Genomic DNA, 20,322 nt, shown 5'->3' on the forward strand with positions numbered 1-20,322 from the left:
AGACCTATTTCTATGCCATCAGTGTTTGCTAAAGTTACTGAAACGGCTTGTATGTAAGGATAATTGATCATTTTATATCACATGATTAGTTATCAAATGTACAGTTCAGCTTTAGAAGTCGTTTAACACGTGAAAATGCTATATTCTTTTTTCTCTGTGAGGTACTGGATGGGTTAAACAAAATGTTTCGAACGGTAGGCACATTTTTTGATTTAACTAAGGCGTTTGATTGTGTTGATCACAAAATACTGCTCCAGAAGTTGGACCGTTACGGAACAAAGGGAGCTGCTCACAGTTAGATGACCTCTTATTTTAGCAACAGACAGCAAAAGGTCATAATTCACAGTGTTGAGAATAGCTGTGATGTGGGGTCTGAGTGGGGTACTGTCAAGTGGGGGGGGGGGGGGTGCCCCAGGGACCAGTGTTAGGGCCAATCTTGGTCGTTATTTATATAAATGATATGCCATCTAGTATTACGAGTAACTCTAAAATATTTCTGTTTGCTGATGACACTAGCTTGGTAGTAAAGGATGTTGTGTGCAACATTGGCTCGGTTTCAAATAGTGCAGTTCATGACCTAAGTTCATGGCTTGTAGAAAATAAACTAATGCTAAATCACAGTAAGACTCAGTTTTTACAGTTTCTAACACACAGTTCAACAAAACCTGACGTTTTAATTTCACAGAATGGGCATATCATTAGTGAAACTGAACAGTTCAAATTTCTAGGTGTTCAGATAGACAGTAAGCCGTCGTGGAAAGCCCACGTTCAGGGTCTTGTTCAGAGACTTAATGCTGCAATTTTTACTATTCGAAAGGTATCTGAAGTGAGTGATCGTTCGGCATTAAAATTAGTCTACTTTGCTTATTTTCATTCGCTTATGTCGTATGGTATTACATTTTGGGGTAACTCTTCCCATTCTAAAAGGATATTTTTGGTGGTTCGGGCAATAAGTGTTGTAATTTCACGCAACTCTTGTCGACCCCTGTTCATGAGTCTGGGTATTTTGACATTGGCCTGTTAATATATACATTCCTTATTTCTTTTCTTGTTAACAATATTAGCTTATTCCCAAGAATAAGCAGCTTTCACTCAGTTAATACTCAGCAGGAGTTCCTTGGAAAATTAAGGTGATTCTTGTTGTATTGTTGACTTCGTTTACTTAAACTTATGGACTGACTTTTTTCGTGTTCATAAACATTTATTTTTACGTGTTATTACTTTTATGTTGTAATTTCATGTACTGACACGTCCCATGACCTTGGGGATTTGCTCCTCAAATTGGTCCTATGGACTTGACGTGTAAATAAATAAAATAAAATAACCTTTATTACTTTTATCCCACTGTGAGACAAGATGCCCAGTGCCTTCATGGAAAAATGTATGCGATTACCTACAGAATCATGACTATAGCTAGACGTTCACCTCTACTTGCGAAGCAAATTGACGGTCACAAGATGTCTTTCTTCAGGGCTCTAAAAATATCGAAATCGCATGGGGAACTATTGGGACTGCATGGGAGATGTGTGAGGGCTTCCCAGCGAAACTTCTGCAGTGTAGTCGAAACAACCTTGGCAACGTGTGGGCGGGCTTTACCCTTCAACAGAATGATGCCGTTCATCAACATTCGTGGCCGTTTGGACATGATGGCGCGCTTCAAATTTTGCAAAGCATCCACATGAAGCGCGCCATCAAGTCCAAACGGCCATGAATGTTGATGTACGGCATCATTCTGCTGCAGGGTAAAGCCCGCCCACACGTTGCCAAGGTTGTTTCGACTACACTGCAGAAGTTTCGCTGGAAAGCCCTTACACATCCCCCATGCAGTCCCGATGGTTACCCATGCGATTTCCATATTTTTAGAGTCCTGAAGAAAGACATCCGTCGCCGTTGATTTGCTTCGCATGAAGAGGTGCACGTCTAGGTATGGTCATGGTTCCGAAGGCAATCGCAAACATTTTACTATGAAGGCATTGGCCGTCTTGCTCACAGTGGAATAAATGTATAGCGGTTATAGCGATTACTTTTGAAACAACAACTGGTTTACTTACTTTTTATCTATCTGTATCGTTTTTATTTCCCTTATAGCTAATAATGAGACTCCTACAGCCCGTATTTTGCTCAGGAGAAAAAAATATTTAGACACTTCATGTCTTACACTTTTAGTAACCGCTAAACGTGTCACAGCAACACAAGCAAAGCGAATGAAACGAGAGAGAGAAAGAGAAATAAACGCACAAAAATAGACTTGCACTTCACAAAAACTTGGAGAGGTTCTCGTCATATTGCACCAACGTCCCCATTTTTTGAATGAAATATGACGGCCCAGAGATATACGAGTTAAGAGTTGATTTCACTTGACAGACTTAACAACATGCTTGACGTTCGGAAGCAGAAAATGGTTAACAGTGTGGTGCATCACTGCTCAGGTAGAGATGAACAATAAAATGTGAAAGGTGTAGCCGTGCCCTTATTAACGTGTTATAGGAAAAGTAAAGAAAATTCAAGTCACGATGGCCGTTCAGGGGTTGAACAATGGTCCTCTCTAATATTGGTCACACATTAAAATTTGTGCCATCTCACTCTGTGAGCACACAAGTCAGGTGATCGCTTGCAGGTGCGAGGGGACAAGGGTGTGCTGATGGCGTAGGGGAATCACCCCGTGATGCAAACGTCATACTCATAAAACAGATAAGGCATAATATGCCCCCTCTCCCAATTATAATTAGAGAACAACATGTGGAACACTTGACTGAAAAGTGATGATGATGGCGAACGGCCACTGATGATAGTGCCAGAAGTGTCTTGTGAAATCCCGCAGTCCAAGTGGAGGACCCACTTGACTGTTTCGCTTATGTGTGCGACGACTTTATACTGGCTACGTATCCCATGTGCCCCGGTCATTAATTGTTTGTACACTTTATCAGTACAGAATGACCAGCGATAAGAGATGCGGAAACTACTCTGAATAAAATCAGGTAACACACAGCGCAGCCTATTAGTGATTGGTCCCACATCCTCTGGAACGCCACACAGCAGACCCTATCACAAGGTAAGCTCCACAACGTACCAAACAGTAGAAACATGTTATGATGTCTTTGGTATTCGCCGAAAAATAAAGGTCATATGGCGTGAGTGGCTGAGGTTCAACATCAACATCCACGAAAAGCACCAGTGATTTCCTGGTTGTCCTTTTACACCATGAGACACGATGAACCACAAGCTTCTCTAAGAAGAGTGTCACCCAGAGGAGACAAAACCGCGTCACTTTCATGATGAAGTATGACATAATCACAATAAGGTATATGACGACCCAATGGTGAAAATTTGTTGAATTCAAAACGTCTTTTATCGTAATTTTTTCTTTTGTTCTGTGACTGATTTTGACCTATCTGCCGCTGACGTACTTTTCGAAAACGTCCCACAACATCCAACACAACCCTGTATGGCAGTCCCACCGACGAATTGAGCAAGGCTCTAGAAAACATGAAACCGAGAAAGGCACCCAGATCTGACGCCATCCCCCTGCACATCAGGGCACATTGCCTCTGAAAACCAGACTCTTCTCCCTGTTCCTTCTAATGTGAGACGCATGTAACGTATTTGTTGAAATGAAGAACTGCACAGATGTCACCATCTTAAAAAAAAAAAAAAAAAAAAAAAAAAAAAAGAAGGCAACCGAAGCATACGTGGTAACTACTGTGACATGTCCTCGCTCTCCGTGGCTGGTAAAATCTTTGCTAGAATTCTGTCGAAGAGCATCCAAACGCTTTCTGAGACTGTACTTCCTGAATCTCAGTGCGTATTTCAGCCCTCCAGCGGAACTGTTAATATTATCTTCTGTTCACGGTAACTGCAGGAGAAGTGCAGGGTACAAGATATGCCTTAGCTCTCTGTGTTCTATGACCTAGAAAAGGCCTTTGACACAGTGCACAGAGAATCTGTGTGGAATGTCTTAAAACATTTTGGCTGCCCTGAATACTTTGTTAAACTGATTCAAGCTTTCCACGATGTCATGTGTGGGCAAGTACTACATCAGAATGAAACGTCTGATATATTCCCTATTACTAATGAACCCATACAAGGATGTGACCCCATGCCAACGTTGTTTGCTGTTTCCCTATCAGCCAAGCTTTACGAGATATCGTCTGTAAACAGCACAGGAACAGAACTTAAATACAGATTAGACGGAGTGCGATTTAATCAGTCCAGACTCCACTCTAAAAGGTTCATAAGTCTCGCTCAGGGTAAATGAACTGCAGTACGTTGACGACAATGCTTCTCCAGCACCCCCCCCCCCCCCCCCCCCCGAGCTGCAACTGTCTGTAAATTGTTCCAGTGCTGGTTATAAACGGTTTGGCCTGACTATTAACATCCAAAAACAAAGGCAGACAGCTCCTGTAACTGCCTTTCCAGATTTCAATCTCTGTTTCCAGCACACCTTTGGAACAAGTGGATCACTTCATCGGTCTAGGAAGTATATTATCAACTAATTGCTCACCAGAAAAGGGCGTGGAGAACAGGATGCATGCTGCACATGTTGCTTTTGCACGTCTCCTACACAGGGTCTTCCTGAATAAAGATCTGACACTATGCAACAGATTGATGGTGTAACGAGCAATTGTCGTTTCTACGCTGCTCCAGGGTATCGAAATCTAGACACTACATCGTATATCGCCGTGGTCTTAAGAAACTAGAACTGTTAAACCAATAGAAGCTTAGATACATTATGAACATCAAACGGGATGACTTCGTATCAAACACTACGGTTCCTGAGAAGGGAAAGATATATATTACAGAAGCCACCGTAATTAGTCGCCAACTCAAAAGGATTGGGCCCGTCCAACAGATGAGGAACAACAGATTGCTTGACAAATTTTGTACAGTGAAGTGAGCACAGCTAGAAGGCCTCGTAATGCTTCTCTGAAGCGCAATAAAGACCAGTCCAAGAAGCACCTAAAGAGTCTAAACATTGACCCAAGTAATGGGTGCGCCGCAACAGAAGATCGTAATCAATAGCGCATAACTACTTCAGCTCCTGTCTTACGTTTTGAGCAGAAACATCGGAGGCAGGAAAATGAAAAATGTCAGAGATGCGCCGGCCGAAGTGGCCGAGCGGTTCTAGTCGCTATAGTTTGGAACCGCGCGAGCGCTACGGTCGCAGGTTCGAATCCTGCCTCGGGCATGGATGTGTGTGATGTCCTTAGGTTAGTTAGGTTTAAGTAGTTCTAAGTTGTAGGGGACTGATGACCTCAGAAGTTAAGTCCCATAGTGTTCAGAGCCATTTGAGCCATTCTGTCCTTAGCGGTTTCTATCCTGGGCGATGATGAATCAGTGAATCAATCTGACCCTATTTAACCCCCTCAGGGGTTGAATTTCCAAAAACATTGAAACACGTTTTTTTTCCCTCTAACCGAGAATGTTCAATGATTTAGCTTTGAAAATGCTTTCGCAATGAAATATTTTCATAAATCGTTTCACCCCCCATTTCAACGCCTTAGGGGTCGAATTTAAAAAAAAAAACATTGCCACGCTTTTTGTTATTTCTAACAGAGAAGCTAAGTACAAATTTTCATAGATTTACCTTCAAAAATGCTTCGTTAGGTTATTTTAGGTTAGGTCAGGTAAGGTTAGGTTAGATTTACACTATTAAACATTTCCATGAAAACTTTCATCCCCCATTCCACCCCCATAGGGGTTGCATTTCCAAAAAGAGTAAGACATGTACTTTTTTATTTACAACTGAGAAACCAAATTTAAATTTTCGTAGATTTGTCTTTAAAATGCTTTCATAATAAAACATTTTCTTAAAAAAACTCATGCCCTATTTCACTCCCTTAGGGGTTCAATTTCCAGAAACACTGAAACCCGTATTTTTTTAGTTGTAACCGAGAAGTCAAATACCAATGCTCACGAGTATAGCTTTAAAAAACTTTAGTAGTTGCTTAGTAATAATATAGTTCAAAAAAAATTTCACCCACTATTTCACCCCCAAAATGTTAAATTTCCAAAATCGCTGAAACACATATTTTTTTTTACTTCTGACAGAGAAACCAAATACCGATTTTCGAGATGTAGATTCAAAATTGTCTTAATAGCGACATTTAAAAAAAATCCCTTCATCCTCTATTTCACCCCCTTAGGGTTGGAATTTCGAAAAATTCCTTCTTGGACGACGCCTACAGTATAAGATCCACACCTTCTCCTAAATTTAAGTTTCTGGGTGGTGATGAGTCAGCCATTCAGTCAGCCAGTCAGGTCATTGCCTTATGTACAGTACACACGAATATTCACTAGAGCGTTGTCTAAAAATTTTGAAATAAATCGGTCAAGAACTTTACAAGACTTTTGGTAACAACGTGTGTAATAAAAGAAATAGATTTATGAAAGCAAGCAAGTATTCACATGCAACGTTGTGCCAAAATTTCAAAGCAACCGGTGAAGAACATCCGGAAAGTTAAGATTTTCAGCTAACGAACATTTACATTTTTATTCATATAGGTATTGTAGTAATGTGGACTCTTACGTGCCATGACCGCTTCTGTGGCCAAATGGTGAGCGTGTCGACTGCTCCGTGGAGAATCTGGGTTCGATTCTCAGTACTGCTAGAGATTTTTCCTTGGCGGGAGGCTGGAAAGTGGTGCACACAGCCTCGTGATGCCAATTGGGAGATACTTGAGTGGGAAGAAAGCCGACAACAATGGAGAGAGCGGTATGGTGACCAAATGCCCCTCCATAGCGCACCAAAATATGCAATTTGTAGAGGGTAACACGACGGTCGGTCAGTGCCGATTTACCCACGTAGGCCAGAGCACCGAACTTTGCTTTGCTTCAAAGTCATATTGCCACCGTATTTTACGGACTATAAGATGCACCTTAATTTGTAAGCAGTGTCTTTAAAAAATAACATTTTTATTATTAAACTGCAAAGCCATAATAAGAAAATTCTTAATTTGTAACACCGAACTGACCTTTAAAATCCCTGAAAATCGTTACCTCAACTTTCTTCTTCTTCTTCCTCTTCATCGTCATCGGAAGCGTCGCTTATGCCGCACTTCTTGAAAGGTTTAACAATAATGTCTTCTCTCACTATAGACCATGACTGTTTTCCACAGCATTGAATGTGTGACCATTTTTAAGACTGGCGGGAATTTTAAATCAGACGTAACATTTTTATACGAGGGTAATCCCAAAAGGAAGGTCTCCTATTTTTTTTATAAGTACATAGATCTGTTTATTTCTACAATGGTTTACATCAGTTTACAGCTTGAATATTTAGCTATTTTTCGACATAATAACCATTTCTGCAGACGCATTTTTGTAGACGTTGTGGCAGTTTTTGTACGCCCATGTCATAGCAGCTCTCTGCCATGCTGTTCAGAAAGTTATGAACCTCTTCTTTCACCTCGTCGTCGGAGCTGAATCGCTTTCTGGCCAAATGTTCTTTTAACTTAGGGAACAGGTGATAGTCACTGGGCACCAAGTCAGGACTATGGGGTGGGTGGGTTATTATCTTCCACTGAAACTGTTGCAGGAGAACAACGGTTTGCCGAACGATGTGTGGGCCAGTGTTGTCATGGAGAATGTGTACGACCTGGCTCAACATTCCTCTTCTCCGGTTCTGAATTGCTTTTTTGAGTTTTTTCAGAGTCTCACAGTACCTGTCAGCGTTAATTGTGGTCCCAATGGGCGTAAAGTCGACCAACAATACCTCTTTACGATCCCAAAAAACGGTTGTCATGACTTTACCGGCAGTCTGTGTTTGTTTGAATTTCCGCGGCTTTGGCGAAAAGGATGCCGTCACTGGCATGGTTGTTGCTTGGTCTCAGGTGTAAAGTGGTATGCCCAGGTTTCGTCACCCGTGACAATTGAGTCCAGAAAGCTCTCCTGTTCGGCTGCAAGGCGGTGAAGAAATGCACGGGAAGCATCAACTCGTTGCCGCATGCGGTCCTCAGTCAGCATGAGTGGCACCCATCTTAACCACACCTTCCGGTAGATCAATGTTTCCGTTAAAATTCTGTAAGCGGTGTTTCGGAAAACCTAAGGAACCAACGTGCAGAGATCATCCAGGCTGATCTGCCGATCTTCACGCATGCTTTGCTCAACCTTCAACACTGTCTCCTCAGAAATTGACGGTCTCCCGCTCCTTTGTGTCGTGAATTTCGGTCCGACCAGCTGCAAACTCTCTACGAACATTTTTGTCATCCATGCACGACTCACCATACACTTCCGCCAATTGGCGATGGATTTCAATCGGCGCAGTGCCCTTTGCGTTCAAACACCGAATAACTGCGCGCAATTCGCACTTGGTAACATCCAACGGGAGCTCCATTCTCAACGGCTGCCAAGCCAAGACTGAGCGCCTCAGCGCGGCGTACGCATGTTTACATACAGCGCGTGAAACACTCTTCATAATAGCGTGACCAACTGCCACACAAACAGAATTCGGCACTTATAGAAAAAAAATAGGAGACCTTACTTTTGGGATTACTCTCGTATTAATTTCGAGTATACGACGCACCTGAATCTTGGAGGCATTTTTTTTAAGAAAAAAATACGTCTTATAGTCCATAAAATTCGGTAAATTAGCTTGAGGAATGCTCCTTCTGTAATCGCGTCGACCATCTAGTTGACAGACTGCCATGATGAGGGTATGGAAGTTCTGCGTGCTGCTGTCGGCTGCAGTGGCGGCGGTGCCGCTCGTGGACGCCGGTATCCTCTATCCCAGGGAGTCCGAGTCCAGGGAGGTGAGGTCTCTGGACGGCATCTGGAACTTCAGGCTGGATCTGGGCGACGAGGGCCACGCTCAACAGTGGTACGCCGATGACCTTGCCAGGGTAAGTAGCCTTCCAGACAATGGACTGCTACTGGGACTCGAACTCACTCTGTGACAGCCAACAGCTTCCTGAGTGCACTGTGTGTCATTCTTTATTTCTGTCATCTGCATCCCATCCTAAGGGCCCGGGTTCGATTCCCGGCTGGGTCGGAGATGTTCTCCGCTCAGGAACTGGGTGTTGTGTTGTTCTAATCATCATCATTTCATCCCCATCGACGCGCAAGTCGCCGAAGTGGCGTCAGATCGAAAGACTTCCACCCGGCGAACGGTCTACCCGAAGGGAGGCCCTAGTCACACGACTTGTTGTTGTTGATCTGCATCCCACAGTGTACATGTTCCTAATCCTCTAATTTTCTTCCCTTTGCTATATGTGCTGCGTATATTCAGAACAATGCTTTTTTTTCCAGCGATTGGGCACCGTGTGTAAATCTGCCACAGGTTATTTATGTCATTTTTAAACAGTTATTCCTTTCAGGCTGGATTATGTTCATGTACCGCACTCACAAATCTGTTCATTGTGATGTAGACATCAGCACGGCTTCATTGTTTCACTGAAAGTTATGAACACGGCTGATATTGGACTGATCCGGCCGCGGTGGTCTCGCGGTTCTAGGCGCGCAGTCCGGAACCGTGCGACTGCTACGGTCGCAGGTTCGAATCCTGCCTGGGGCATGGATGTGTGTGATGTCCTTAGGTTAGTTAGGTTTAAGTAGTTCTAAGTTCTAGGGGACTGATAACCACAGCAGTTGAGTCCCATAGTGCTCAGAGCCATTTTTGATATTGGACTGAGGTTATGCAATCATGTTTAATTTTGGGTAAGTAATATGTTTACTACAAACCGAGAGAGAAATAAACGGGAGGAGAGAAAAAGACTGCCGAGTCTGTCAAACCCAGTCTTCTTTCATTCAGAAGGGAAATCATTATAGGGATTAGGAAGGTTGCGACCGTTACGTTTCCTCAACTCAGTTTCTTCATAAGGCTCTGTTTACTCAAAATTCGTTATTATTAGGAGCGGTGATGAATCTGAATTCCTATAGATATAATTTCTTCATGCCAGCCGTTCTCACTGATTTCTAGTTGGTTGTCATCCAGTTAGTTATAAACATCAAGAGCTTCAAAATTCCAAACTTTAACTGGTTTCTTTACACGACGCGTCAATTTTATTAATGATAGTAGATTCGTAACATTCTTACATATCTGTAAATCTGAATGAAAAGATCTTGGGTTGGGTTGATTTGAGGGAGAAGGCCAAACTGCGAGGTCATCGGTCTCATCGGATTCGGGTAGGATGGGGAAGGAAGTCGGCCAAGCCATTTCAAAGGAACCATCCCGGCATTTGCCTGAAGTGAATGAGGAAAATCACGGAAAACCTAAGTCAGGATGGCCGGACGCGGGATTGAACCGTCGTCCTCCCGAATGCGCCACCTCACTCGGTTGTAAGGATCTTGAAGTCGGCTTATGTATAAAGGGTGCCCCAGAACCGTTGCGGCAAGTTTGAAGGGGCTGTAGAGCGCGTGTTGAGGAACAAGTCGAGGATAGGAACCCATGTCCGGAAACGTCATCTAACGACGCTACAGCGCGTTGAAGTTATATGCGCCGACGTGTGCCACTAGGCCACCCCTTCGGCACCCAACGTGAACTTGTACGCTGACGGACCGTTGGTGGAACGTCTCTCAGTGTTGTTTTTGTCATTGAATGATCGCGACGGATTGCCACGATCACCAGTGGCGAAGATGGAGCTAGCTGCTGCTTACATAGGCTGTACATCCACAAGCTTTCGGCCGAGTGCTTCTGGACCGTTATCAAGAGGCAACTGACAGCCGTGCGATTGCAGCCCTCGTCCTTAAATAGCCGTGTTGCTAATTGTGACGTCACTGGTGCTCAGTTCTCCGTCGTATACGGAAATGTTTTTGTTCCGTGTCTGCCACGTCTACTTTATATGTATGTGATTCTCTGTTACCTTGGTGGATGAACGTTCCGGACACGCATTTGCTTTGCATTTTATTTTTCTCCTGTAAACCTAAAAACACTGGAGATTTTAGACGGTTCCAGGAGAAAAATAAACAGCAGATGGAAATCCGTACCCAAAACCGTCGTCCACCGAGGCAGCAGAAACGTCGCATTCATAGGAGACAACGCCTTTCTAAGCAGCACCAACCCTCCACCTTCTCCACTGGCGATCGTGGCAATCAGTCAAGTTCCGAAAAGTTCCGCCTACATTTCGTCAACGCACACAGTCACGTATACTGCCGAAGTGGTGGCCTAGCAGCACGCGCCGCGCCTGTAATTTCAACGCTCTGTAGCGTAGTTGGATGACATTTCCAGATACAGGTTCCCATCCTCGATGTATTCCTCGAGACACCCTCTACAACCCTCGAAGTTTGCCGCAACATTTCTGGGACACCCTTTATGTACACTACCGGCCAATAAAATTGCAACACCAAGAAGGCCGCGTGCAATAATCATGAGACTTGACATGAGGCGTGCTACTGTGCTTTGATATGCAAATGACTAGCGTTTCAGTGCAACCACACAAAGTGGATAGGGCTAATGGCATCTACATTCTGTGTACAAGGGAAGATTACGAAACGGATTTATTGTTCAGAAACCGCATTTTAATGTTGTTTTGAAAATACAGTGCCAAGTCTCATTTAAGAAGGATAATGTCTATCAGCATGTTTCGGAATTCGTGGCCTACCGAGATTGCAGTCCATAATTCCACAATGTTGCTGCTCGTGTTGGTCAGAATTCCATGACTGTCATGTGACTATAGAGTCGAGGGTTTCAACAAGACCATGCTCTACGCCATACAGCACCTTAACGCTAGGATGTCATTGGCCCCACTGAACTAGCGCCCGAGAGGACAGACACATAATTTGCCTGGCGGAGGGGGGTCGTACAGATATGTCATACTCCTTGAGTTAGAAAATTGGCTCACGTGCTGGAAGAAGAGTATCCACACGGGCAGTGGGACGACTGTCAGCACAGTAATCACTGCTGCTGGTTCCCTTGATGTGGCTGCACAGGGAACCTCGCCGACAGTGTTGAGCCCAACGACAACTATCACGTCGTCATTTCAGACGAATCTCAGCCCTGTGAACAGCGTTGCTGTGGACATATTTGTACGGTGTCATGAAGTGATCGTAAGAAATGTAGTTGGGTACATTTACGACGTGTTAAGCTTAGTAGCTGTGCCCATCTTCGATGTCTCCTTAGCGTTTTCTTCTGCAGTAAACTCAAGGCAACTCAATCATCTTTGTAAAAAAATTTCAATGGAGTTTGTGAAAAATTTCTATCTGGTTTGAAAATTGTGTGACGTCCTTAGGTTGGTTAGGTTTAAGTAGTTCTAAGTTCTAGGGGACTGATGACCTTAGAAGTTAAGTCCCATAGTGCTCAGAGCCATTTTGAAAATTGTGTCATGTAAGCTATAAGAAAGAATCATACATGATAAACATCGAAGTAATCGTTTTCTCAAATTACTGCAGGTGAATACTGAAATGGTTTATTCATTAGATCCTGACAGATCATAGCTGCCGCTCTTCTGCACTGAGCTAGTACTGGACACATAAGACTCTCACGCTGAAGAAGCATAAAATCTAACATTTGTATATCGCCACTTATATTTTTCTTTTTTGGAAACGTATTCGAAAATTGCGAATACGGGATAACCACAATTACATATTTTACTTGGAACAGACGAAAATTTGTGCCGGGGCGGGACTCGAACCTATATTTAATGTTTTAGGCCAGTGACTTTGACTATCTGAGCACACTTCACAGACAGATCCAAACTTCCATGTGTCCCAAAGTCTACTTCCCATAGTGCTCACACAATGGTATCATTCCCACACAGGGAGAGACTTATTTAGTTTTCTCGTTAGGTTGCCTCGGCTTTAACTTAGGCTTTGGCATAAATCGGAAAATCCGGGTTCGTGTCCCGCTCAAGCACAAATTTTCATATGTTTTCTGTAAATTGTATAGCTTTGTGGTTCCATACTTGCAGTTTTCGGATGGTTTTCGTGATGCAATACGTCTATAAATCAGCAGCAATGTCAATTCCTTCAAACGTGCATCCATGTCCGAAAGAACATTGCATCGAACTTTCAGATACTATCAAGTACAGACACTGTACTTATACCGTCTCCTTTTACTTTACTTTAGGATTTAATATTTTCCACGCTACGTGCCTAACAAATACAGGGTGATAATAATTAAACTTTCTCTACATGGGTCAGTGTAGATGGAAAACTATTTACGGTATGGGTACACAAATAGATAAGTATGATGTTCATACTACGCACTTCAGTATTTGCTTTGTTCGTAGTGTTAATTTGAAACACAAGCATCAATGTGAATTACAGTTGCGAACAGTCCACATGGGTCTGGACCAGGAGAGCAGGGCTTTATCCGTAAACCTCCTTTTCAAAACAACAACAATAGTGCGGCTGCCCTTCACGATAATCAACGCATTGTAGGATACGGAGCGGTCCTCTTTCCGCACCGGGGTTGAAGAACATAATTCGGAAGTTCGATATAGCTGGAGATTTGGTAATTGTTCCTGGGAGAGGCCGACAGCCAGTTACGCCACATATTGTTGAAGAAAATGTTGTCACTGATGAGAATGCTGGACGCAATGTGGTATCTTCTAGCAGTGCGGGAGATGTGACACGACAGCTGAACATTTCATGGCTCACCATTCGAAACGTGCTGCGAAACAATTGTGAAATAATATCCGTAGTGCTGTTCCAGGCTGTCGTGGATGCAGATGGTCGTCGCAACGTTTGTGACCTGCAACGTAAATATTGTACACAATTAACAAACGTTACACTCTCTTTTGGAAATTAAAATGTGTTTCCTTCAATGGCTTATTCATTACTCCTCTTCCGCAAGTCCTTACAAGGGTTTGCAGAAAATTTCATTGTGCTATAATCACTCGTTTCTTATTGAGGGCGCTCCCAGGTAGCGAAAGTTTAATTATAGCCACACTGTACATCCACAAGCTTTCGGCCGAGTGCTCCTGGACCGTTATCAGGAGGCAACTGACAGCCGTGCGATTACAGCCCTCGTCCTTAAATAGCCGTGTTGCTGATTGTGACGTCAGTGGTGCTCAGTTCTTCGCCGTGTACGGAAATGTTTTTGTTCCGTGTTTGCCACGTCTACTTTAACCTTGCGATAACTAGATTCCCTGCTGTGTTCAGCTGCAAACTGTCGAGATTACAGGTGCTGTCATAAGACATTTTGATCTCTATAGATTCTTTAATTACGTTACCCCAGAAACCGTTAGTCTTCGTAATGGACAGAAGTGTCGTTGAGTGTAATTTTATGTCCGTCATCCAACGTCACATCTACATTTACATTTATGGTGTGTAGCGGAGGGCACTTGTGGTTCCATAAGTAATCTCCCCTTTCCTATTCCATTAGCGAATGGTGTGAGAGAAAAATGATTCTCGGTAAACCTCTGTATGAAATCTAATTCCTCTGATTTTATAATTGTAGTCATTTAGCGAGATGTACGAGGGCGTGCTGAAAAGTGATACCCTCGAATTTTTTATGTGAAAACTCTTAAATCTTTTTTAAATAAACCAACCTTATTAATATTCTACACATTTATTCTTCATGTCTACATAATTATTTCTCAGCATAGTCACACTTGCGAGAGACCAGTTTCTTGATGTCTTCATTGTTTGACTTTGTTGACAGAGGCACAATCTCACCCACACTTGCAAGGCTTCATTCATCACAATCAAATGTGAAGTCCTCGATGGTGTTCTTTAAGTTTTGGGAATAGATGAAAATGAAATGGGGCCAAGTCCTGACTGCATGGAGGATGATCGGTGACAGTGGACCCAAGGCGTCGAACGGTAGCAGATGTCGCAGCGCTCGTGTGTGGTCTGGGACTGTCATGATGAAGGAAAGGGTGGACGAACACTTCTGCAGTTAGAGACTCGATTAGAGAACGCTGTTTCTGAAGCGCCGACGTACACTGAAGCCCCAAAGAAACTCGTGCAGGCATGTGTATTCAAATACAGAAATGTGTAAAAAGGCAGAATATGGCTCTGCGGTCGGCAACGCCTATATAAGACAACAAGTGTCTGGCGCAGTTGTTAGATCGGTTAGTGCTGCTACAATGGCAGGTTATCAAGATTTAAGTGTGTTTGAACGTGGTGTTATAGTCGGCGCACGAGTGATAGGACACAGTATCTCAGAGATAGGTATGAAGTGCAACAACCCTTCCGCAAATTTCTGCAGATTTCAATGCTCGGTCAGCGTGAGAACCATTCAACAAAACATCATCAATACGCGCTTTCGGAGCCGAAGGCCTACTCGTGTACCCTTGATGACTGCGGGAAGAAGGCTTTATGTCTCTCCTGGACCCGTCAACACCGACATTGGACTCTTGATGACTGGAAACATGTTGGTTAGTCGGACGAGTGTCGTTTCAAATTGTATCGAGCGGATGGACGCGTACGAGTATGGGGACAACCTCATGAATCCATGGACCCTACATGTCAGCAGTGAACTGTTCAAGCTGGTGCAGGCTCTGTAATGGTGAGGGGCGTGTGTAGTTGGAGCGATATGGGACCCCTGATACGTCTAGATACCTTTCTGACAGGTGATACATACGTAAGCATCCTGTCTCTTCACCTGCATCCATTCATGTCCATTGTGTATTCCGACAATGCGACACCACACACGTCCAGAATTGCTACAGCTTGGCTTCAGGAGCACTCCTCTGAGTTTAAACAATTCAGCTGGCTACCAAACTCCCAGACATAAGCATTATTGAGCATATCTGGGACGCCTTGCAACGTGCTGTTCAGAAAGCATCACCACCCCCTCGTATTCTTACGGATTTATGGATAGCCCTGCAGGATTCATGGTGTCAGTTCCCTCCAGCACTACTTCAGACATTAGTCGAGTCCATGCCATGTCGTGTTGCGGCACTTCTGCGTGCTCGCGGAGGCCCCGCGCGATATTAGGCACATGTACCGGTTTCTTTGGATCTTCAGTGTAGTTACGTTACACAAAGCTATGTTACACGATACAATTCGGTGCCCTCTATAAGAGGGCGCAAATTTGTAGACGTGAAGAATAAAGATGTAGAATGTCAAAACGTTTGTTTTATTTACAAAGCTTTAAGAATGGAAAAGAAATTAGAGGATGTTCTAGATGACGATCAGTTTGGCTTTAGAAGAGGTACCAGAGAGACACCACTGAGGCAATTCTGACGTTGCAGTTGATAATGGAAGCAAGACTAGAGAAAAATCAACACACGGTCATAGGATTTGTCGACCTGTAAAAAGCGTTCGACAATCATTCCATGTAGGCTTTCACGGCCGGCGTCTTCATCAGTAAACACTTCCGGCCTAAGTTGCCGTGGTCGATGTGTAGAACTTCTCCCTGACGTTTCGTTCTCAACTACGGAGAACATCTTCCGAGGTGAGTCAACGACTGGCTGCTAAGAGCTGTGGCCGCCGCTTATATGGATATCGTAGGGGGCGCCACCACACGCCACTTAGCCCGGAAGTGTTTACTGATGGAGCGTTCGACAATGTAAAATAATGAAAGATGTTCGAAATTCTGAAAAATAGGCGTAAGCCATAGGGTGAGACGGGTAATATAAAAAAATGGCTCTGAGCACTATGGGACTCAACTGCTGTGGTTATCAGTCCCCTAGAACTTAGAACTACTTAAACCTAACTAACCTAAGGACATCACACACATCCATGCCCGAGGCAGGATTCGAACCTGCGACCGTAGCAGACGGGTAATATACAATATGTACAAGCGCAAAGAGGGAATAATAAGAGTGGACGACCAAGAACGAAGAACTCGGAATAAAAAGGGTGTAAGACAGGTATGTAGTCCTTCACCCCTACTATTCAATCTATACATCGAAAAAGCAATGATGGAAATAAAACAAAGCTTCAGGAGTGGAATTAGAATCCAAGGTGAAAGGATATCAATGATACGATTCGCTGATGACATTGCTATCCTGAGTGAAAGTGAAGGAGAATTACAGGATATGCTGAATGGAATGAAAATCTAATGAGTACAGAATATGGATTGAGAGTAAATCGAAGAAACACGAAAGTAATTAGAAGTAGCAGAAATGAGAACAGTGGGAAACTTAGCATCAGGATTGATGGTCACGAAGTAGATGAAGTTAAGGAACTCTAGTATCTGGACAGCAAAATAACCAATGACGGACGGAGCAAGGACGACGTCAAAAGCAGAGTAACCCTGAAATAAAGAGCATTTATGGCCAAGAGTAGTCTACTAGTATCAAACATAGACATTAATTTGAGGAATAAATTTCTGAGAATGTACGTCTGGAGTCTACCACTGCATGGCAGTGAAACGTGGACTGTGAGAAAACCGGAACAGAAGAGAATCGAAGCATTTGCGATGTGGTGCTACAGGCGAATATTGAAAATTAGGTGGACTGATAAGGTAAGGAATGAGGAGGTTCTGCGCAGAATCGGTGAGGAGAGGAAGATGTGGAAAACACTGACAAGGAGAAGGGACGGGATGATAGCACATCTGTTAAGACATCAGGGAATGACTTCCATTGTACTACAGGGAGCTGTAGAGGGCAAAAACTGTAGACGAAGACGGAGATTGGAATACATCGAGCAAATAATTAAGTACGTAGATTGCAAGTGCTACTCTGAGATGAAGAGGTTGGTACAAGAGAGGAATTCGTGGCTGTGCCGCATCAAACCAGTCTGAAGACTGATAGACTGATGACCCAAAACAAAGGAGTTTTTACATAAAAAGTCGGAGGCATCATTTCGAACACGTCCTCGAATGTGGGAGGAAGTGATGTATTACTCAACTTTACACGGAACATACTCTCTCGGGGCTTCAACAGTAAACCTCTGGATGATAACGGCCCTCTTATACCGCCTCTCACTAGAGTTTACTGACAAGGGAACCTCCCCATCGCACCCCCCTCAGATTTAGTTATAAGTTGGCACAGTGGATAGGCCTTGAAAAACTAAACACAGATCAATCGAGAAAACAGGAAGAAGTTGTGTGGAACTATGAAAAAAATTAGTAAAATATACAAACTGAGTAGTCCATGCGAAGATATGCAACATCAATGAGTATAGGACTCAAGGAGCGCCGTGGTCCCGTGGTTAGCGTAAGTAGCTGCGAAATGAGAGGTCGTAGGTTCATGTCTTCCCTCGACTGAAAATTTTAGTATCTTTATTTTCGCAAAGTTATGATCTGTCCGTTCGTTTATTGACGTCTCTGTTCACTGTAATAAGTTTAGTGTCTGTGTTTTGCGACCGTACCGCAAAACCGTGCGATTAGTAGACGAAAGGACGTGCCTCTCCAATGGGAACCGAAAACATTTGATCGCAAGGTTATAGGTCAACCGATTCCTCCACAGGAAAACACGTTTGATATATTCTATACGACACTGGTGACGGCATGTGTGTCACATGACAGGAATATGTTGTCTACCCACCTAACTTGTACACTTGGCGAATGGCTAAAAAGATTCTTCTACCTTGCCCGATTTAGATTTTCTTGTGGATTTGATAATCACTCCCAAAAATCGATGAAAATATAAGTGTTTGTTACATAAACTGAAAATAATTAAACTTTTCACCCAAGGGTAGGTTTGAACCAAGGACCTCTCGGTCCGCAGCTGCTTACGCTAACCACGGGACCACGGCGCCCCTGGGCTCACGTGAGCCTTGTTGCATATCATACGTATGGACTACTCAGTTGGTATATTTTGCTTATTTTTTAATAGTTCCACACAACTTCTTCCTGTTTTCTCGATTGATCTGTGTTCAGTTTTTCAAGGCCTATCCACTGTGCCAACTTATAACTAAATCTGAGGGGGGTGCGATGGGGAGGTTCCCTTGTGAGTAACTCCGTAACACTCACTTCGAATAAATGACCGCGTGGGGAAACGCATCGCTCCTTCTTGAATCTTTTCTCTCTCTCTCTCTCTCTCTCTCTCTCTTTCACACACACACTTTGCTATGACTGTTTTGTAAGCAACTCCCTTCGTAGATGAATCACATTTCCTTCAGATTCTTCCAGTGAATCTCAGTACGGCATCATGGCGTTATTCCACTTCCAGTCGCTCTGGATAGTTACTCTCACCATAGTGGGTTGTATAGGCTAGTGACTAGTCTTCAATGATTTATCATAACAGTACCGACCTCTTCGCCCATTTATGAACAATACGTTACCATTATTTGCGTTCTGGGTCAACTGACAGGTTCTGCATCGACATCGATCCCCTGCAGGTCTTTTTGCAATCTCCTACAGTCTTCTGGCGTTGCTACCTTCCTACAGACAACTGCATCGTCTGCAGACGGCCTCATGAAGCTTCTGACATTATCTACTAGATCACTGTATACAATTGTTGCTCCATCACCCAGTCTTGGGATACTAGTGAAATCACATTTACGTCTCTCGACTGTGTTCCGCTAAGGGTGGCGTGTTGAGCTCTGATCATTTACAGAGGAAATTTTCGTCCTCAAAATATTCATTACACAACAAACTGACATCAGTGATATAGTTCTATAAGTATGTGCATCTGTCCTACCACGCTTCTTGAAAACAGGAATGATCTGCCATTTTTGCTGTCGGTGGGTGAAGCCCAGATAACAGGTTTAGGATAGGTAAGGATCAAACATCAACACGCGGAAGCGAGACCCATCAGATAGTTCGTCGTTTTATTTAAGAAAAACATTCTTATCAAATAAATTCCGGATTAATAGATACATGAAAACCATCAGAATTATAGTGACACATAAAGTGACAAACTACTTAATTTTACCAATATAATCAAAAGGAAACAGTATTCAATAAACACAAAGTATCTGAATTTATGGACAGTAAGGATGAAATTTTAATTGTCCACTAAAGAGAAACTACATTTACCAAGTACAGAGCACAGCGGATTTTATGAAGAACAGTTAGTAGAGAATTTGAACACTTTTCTTTTATGAACAGTAAGAGGGTTAACAGCTTGGTTATAATTTACAAGAGTTCATGAGTTAATCCGTAAACTCCACAGCAGTCGCTCACCCCAGGTATAGCTCCAAGAAATAAGACAACTACACAACTTTTGCTAGGTATGACAGTCGACGTGGTAAAGCGCTCCCCCGGCAATAAAGTCGCGGCCCAGAAGTCACGGCTGCAAACGCCAAGGTAGACAAAACTTGTCCAAGGTGGGAGAGGTGCTCAGTAAACGAACGATTATAAACTACAACGTCGTCCAAATAATTATACACACACACTAACTTCAAATCTCCCAAAACCGCATATAGTAAGCGGGATAAACTAGCAGCGCCAGTAGCCAGACCAAAGGGAACCTGGTTGTACTCAAAGAGTTCCAATCGGTGCAAAAGGCTGTCACGGGCTTGTATTGTTCAGCCAGGGGAATCTGGTAATAGGCCTGATAGAGATCCAGAACCGTAAAATACGTTGCATCCGAAAACCAAGTGAAACAG

General features: G+C 43.4%; 1 protein-coding gene across 1 annotated transcript in view; it reads left to right on the top strand.

The window, feature by feature from the left end:
• Nucleotides 1–3,010: 3,010 nt before the first annotated feature.
• LOC126249979 (beta-glucuronidase-like) overlaps nt 3,011–20,322 on the top strand; it is a 126,740-nt gene continuing 109,428 nt past the window's right edge. Inside the window, exons 1-2 of the mRNA XM_049951521.1 lie at nt 3,011–3,052; nt 8,630–8,837. Coding sequence (XP_049807478.1) covers nt 8,643–8,837 — 195 coding nt within the window. The 5' untranslated portion in view covers nt 3,011–3,052; nt 8,630–8,642. The remainder of the gene's footprint in view (nt 3,053–8,629; nt 8,838–20,322) is intronic.

This window comes from Schistocerca nitens, chromosome 1 (genome assembly GCF_023898315.1).
Source record: "Schistocerca nitens isolate TAMUIC-IGC-003100 chromosome 1, iqSchNite1.1, whole genome shotgun sequence".
NCBI lineage: Eukaryota > Metazoa > Arthropoda > Insecta > Orthoptera > Acrididae > Schistocerca > Schistocerca nitens.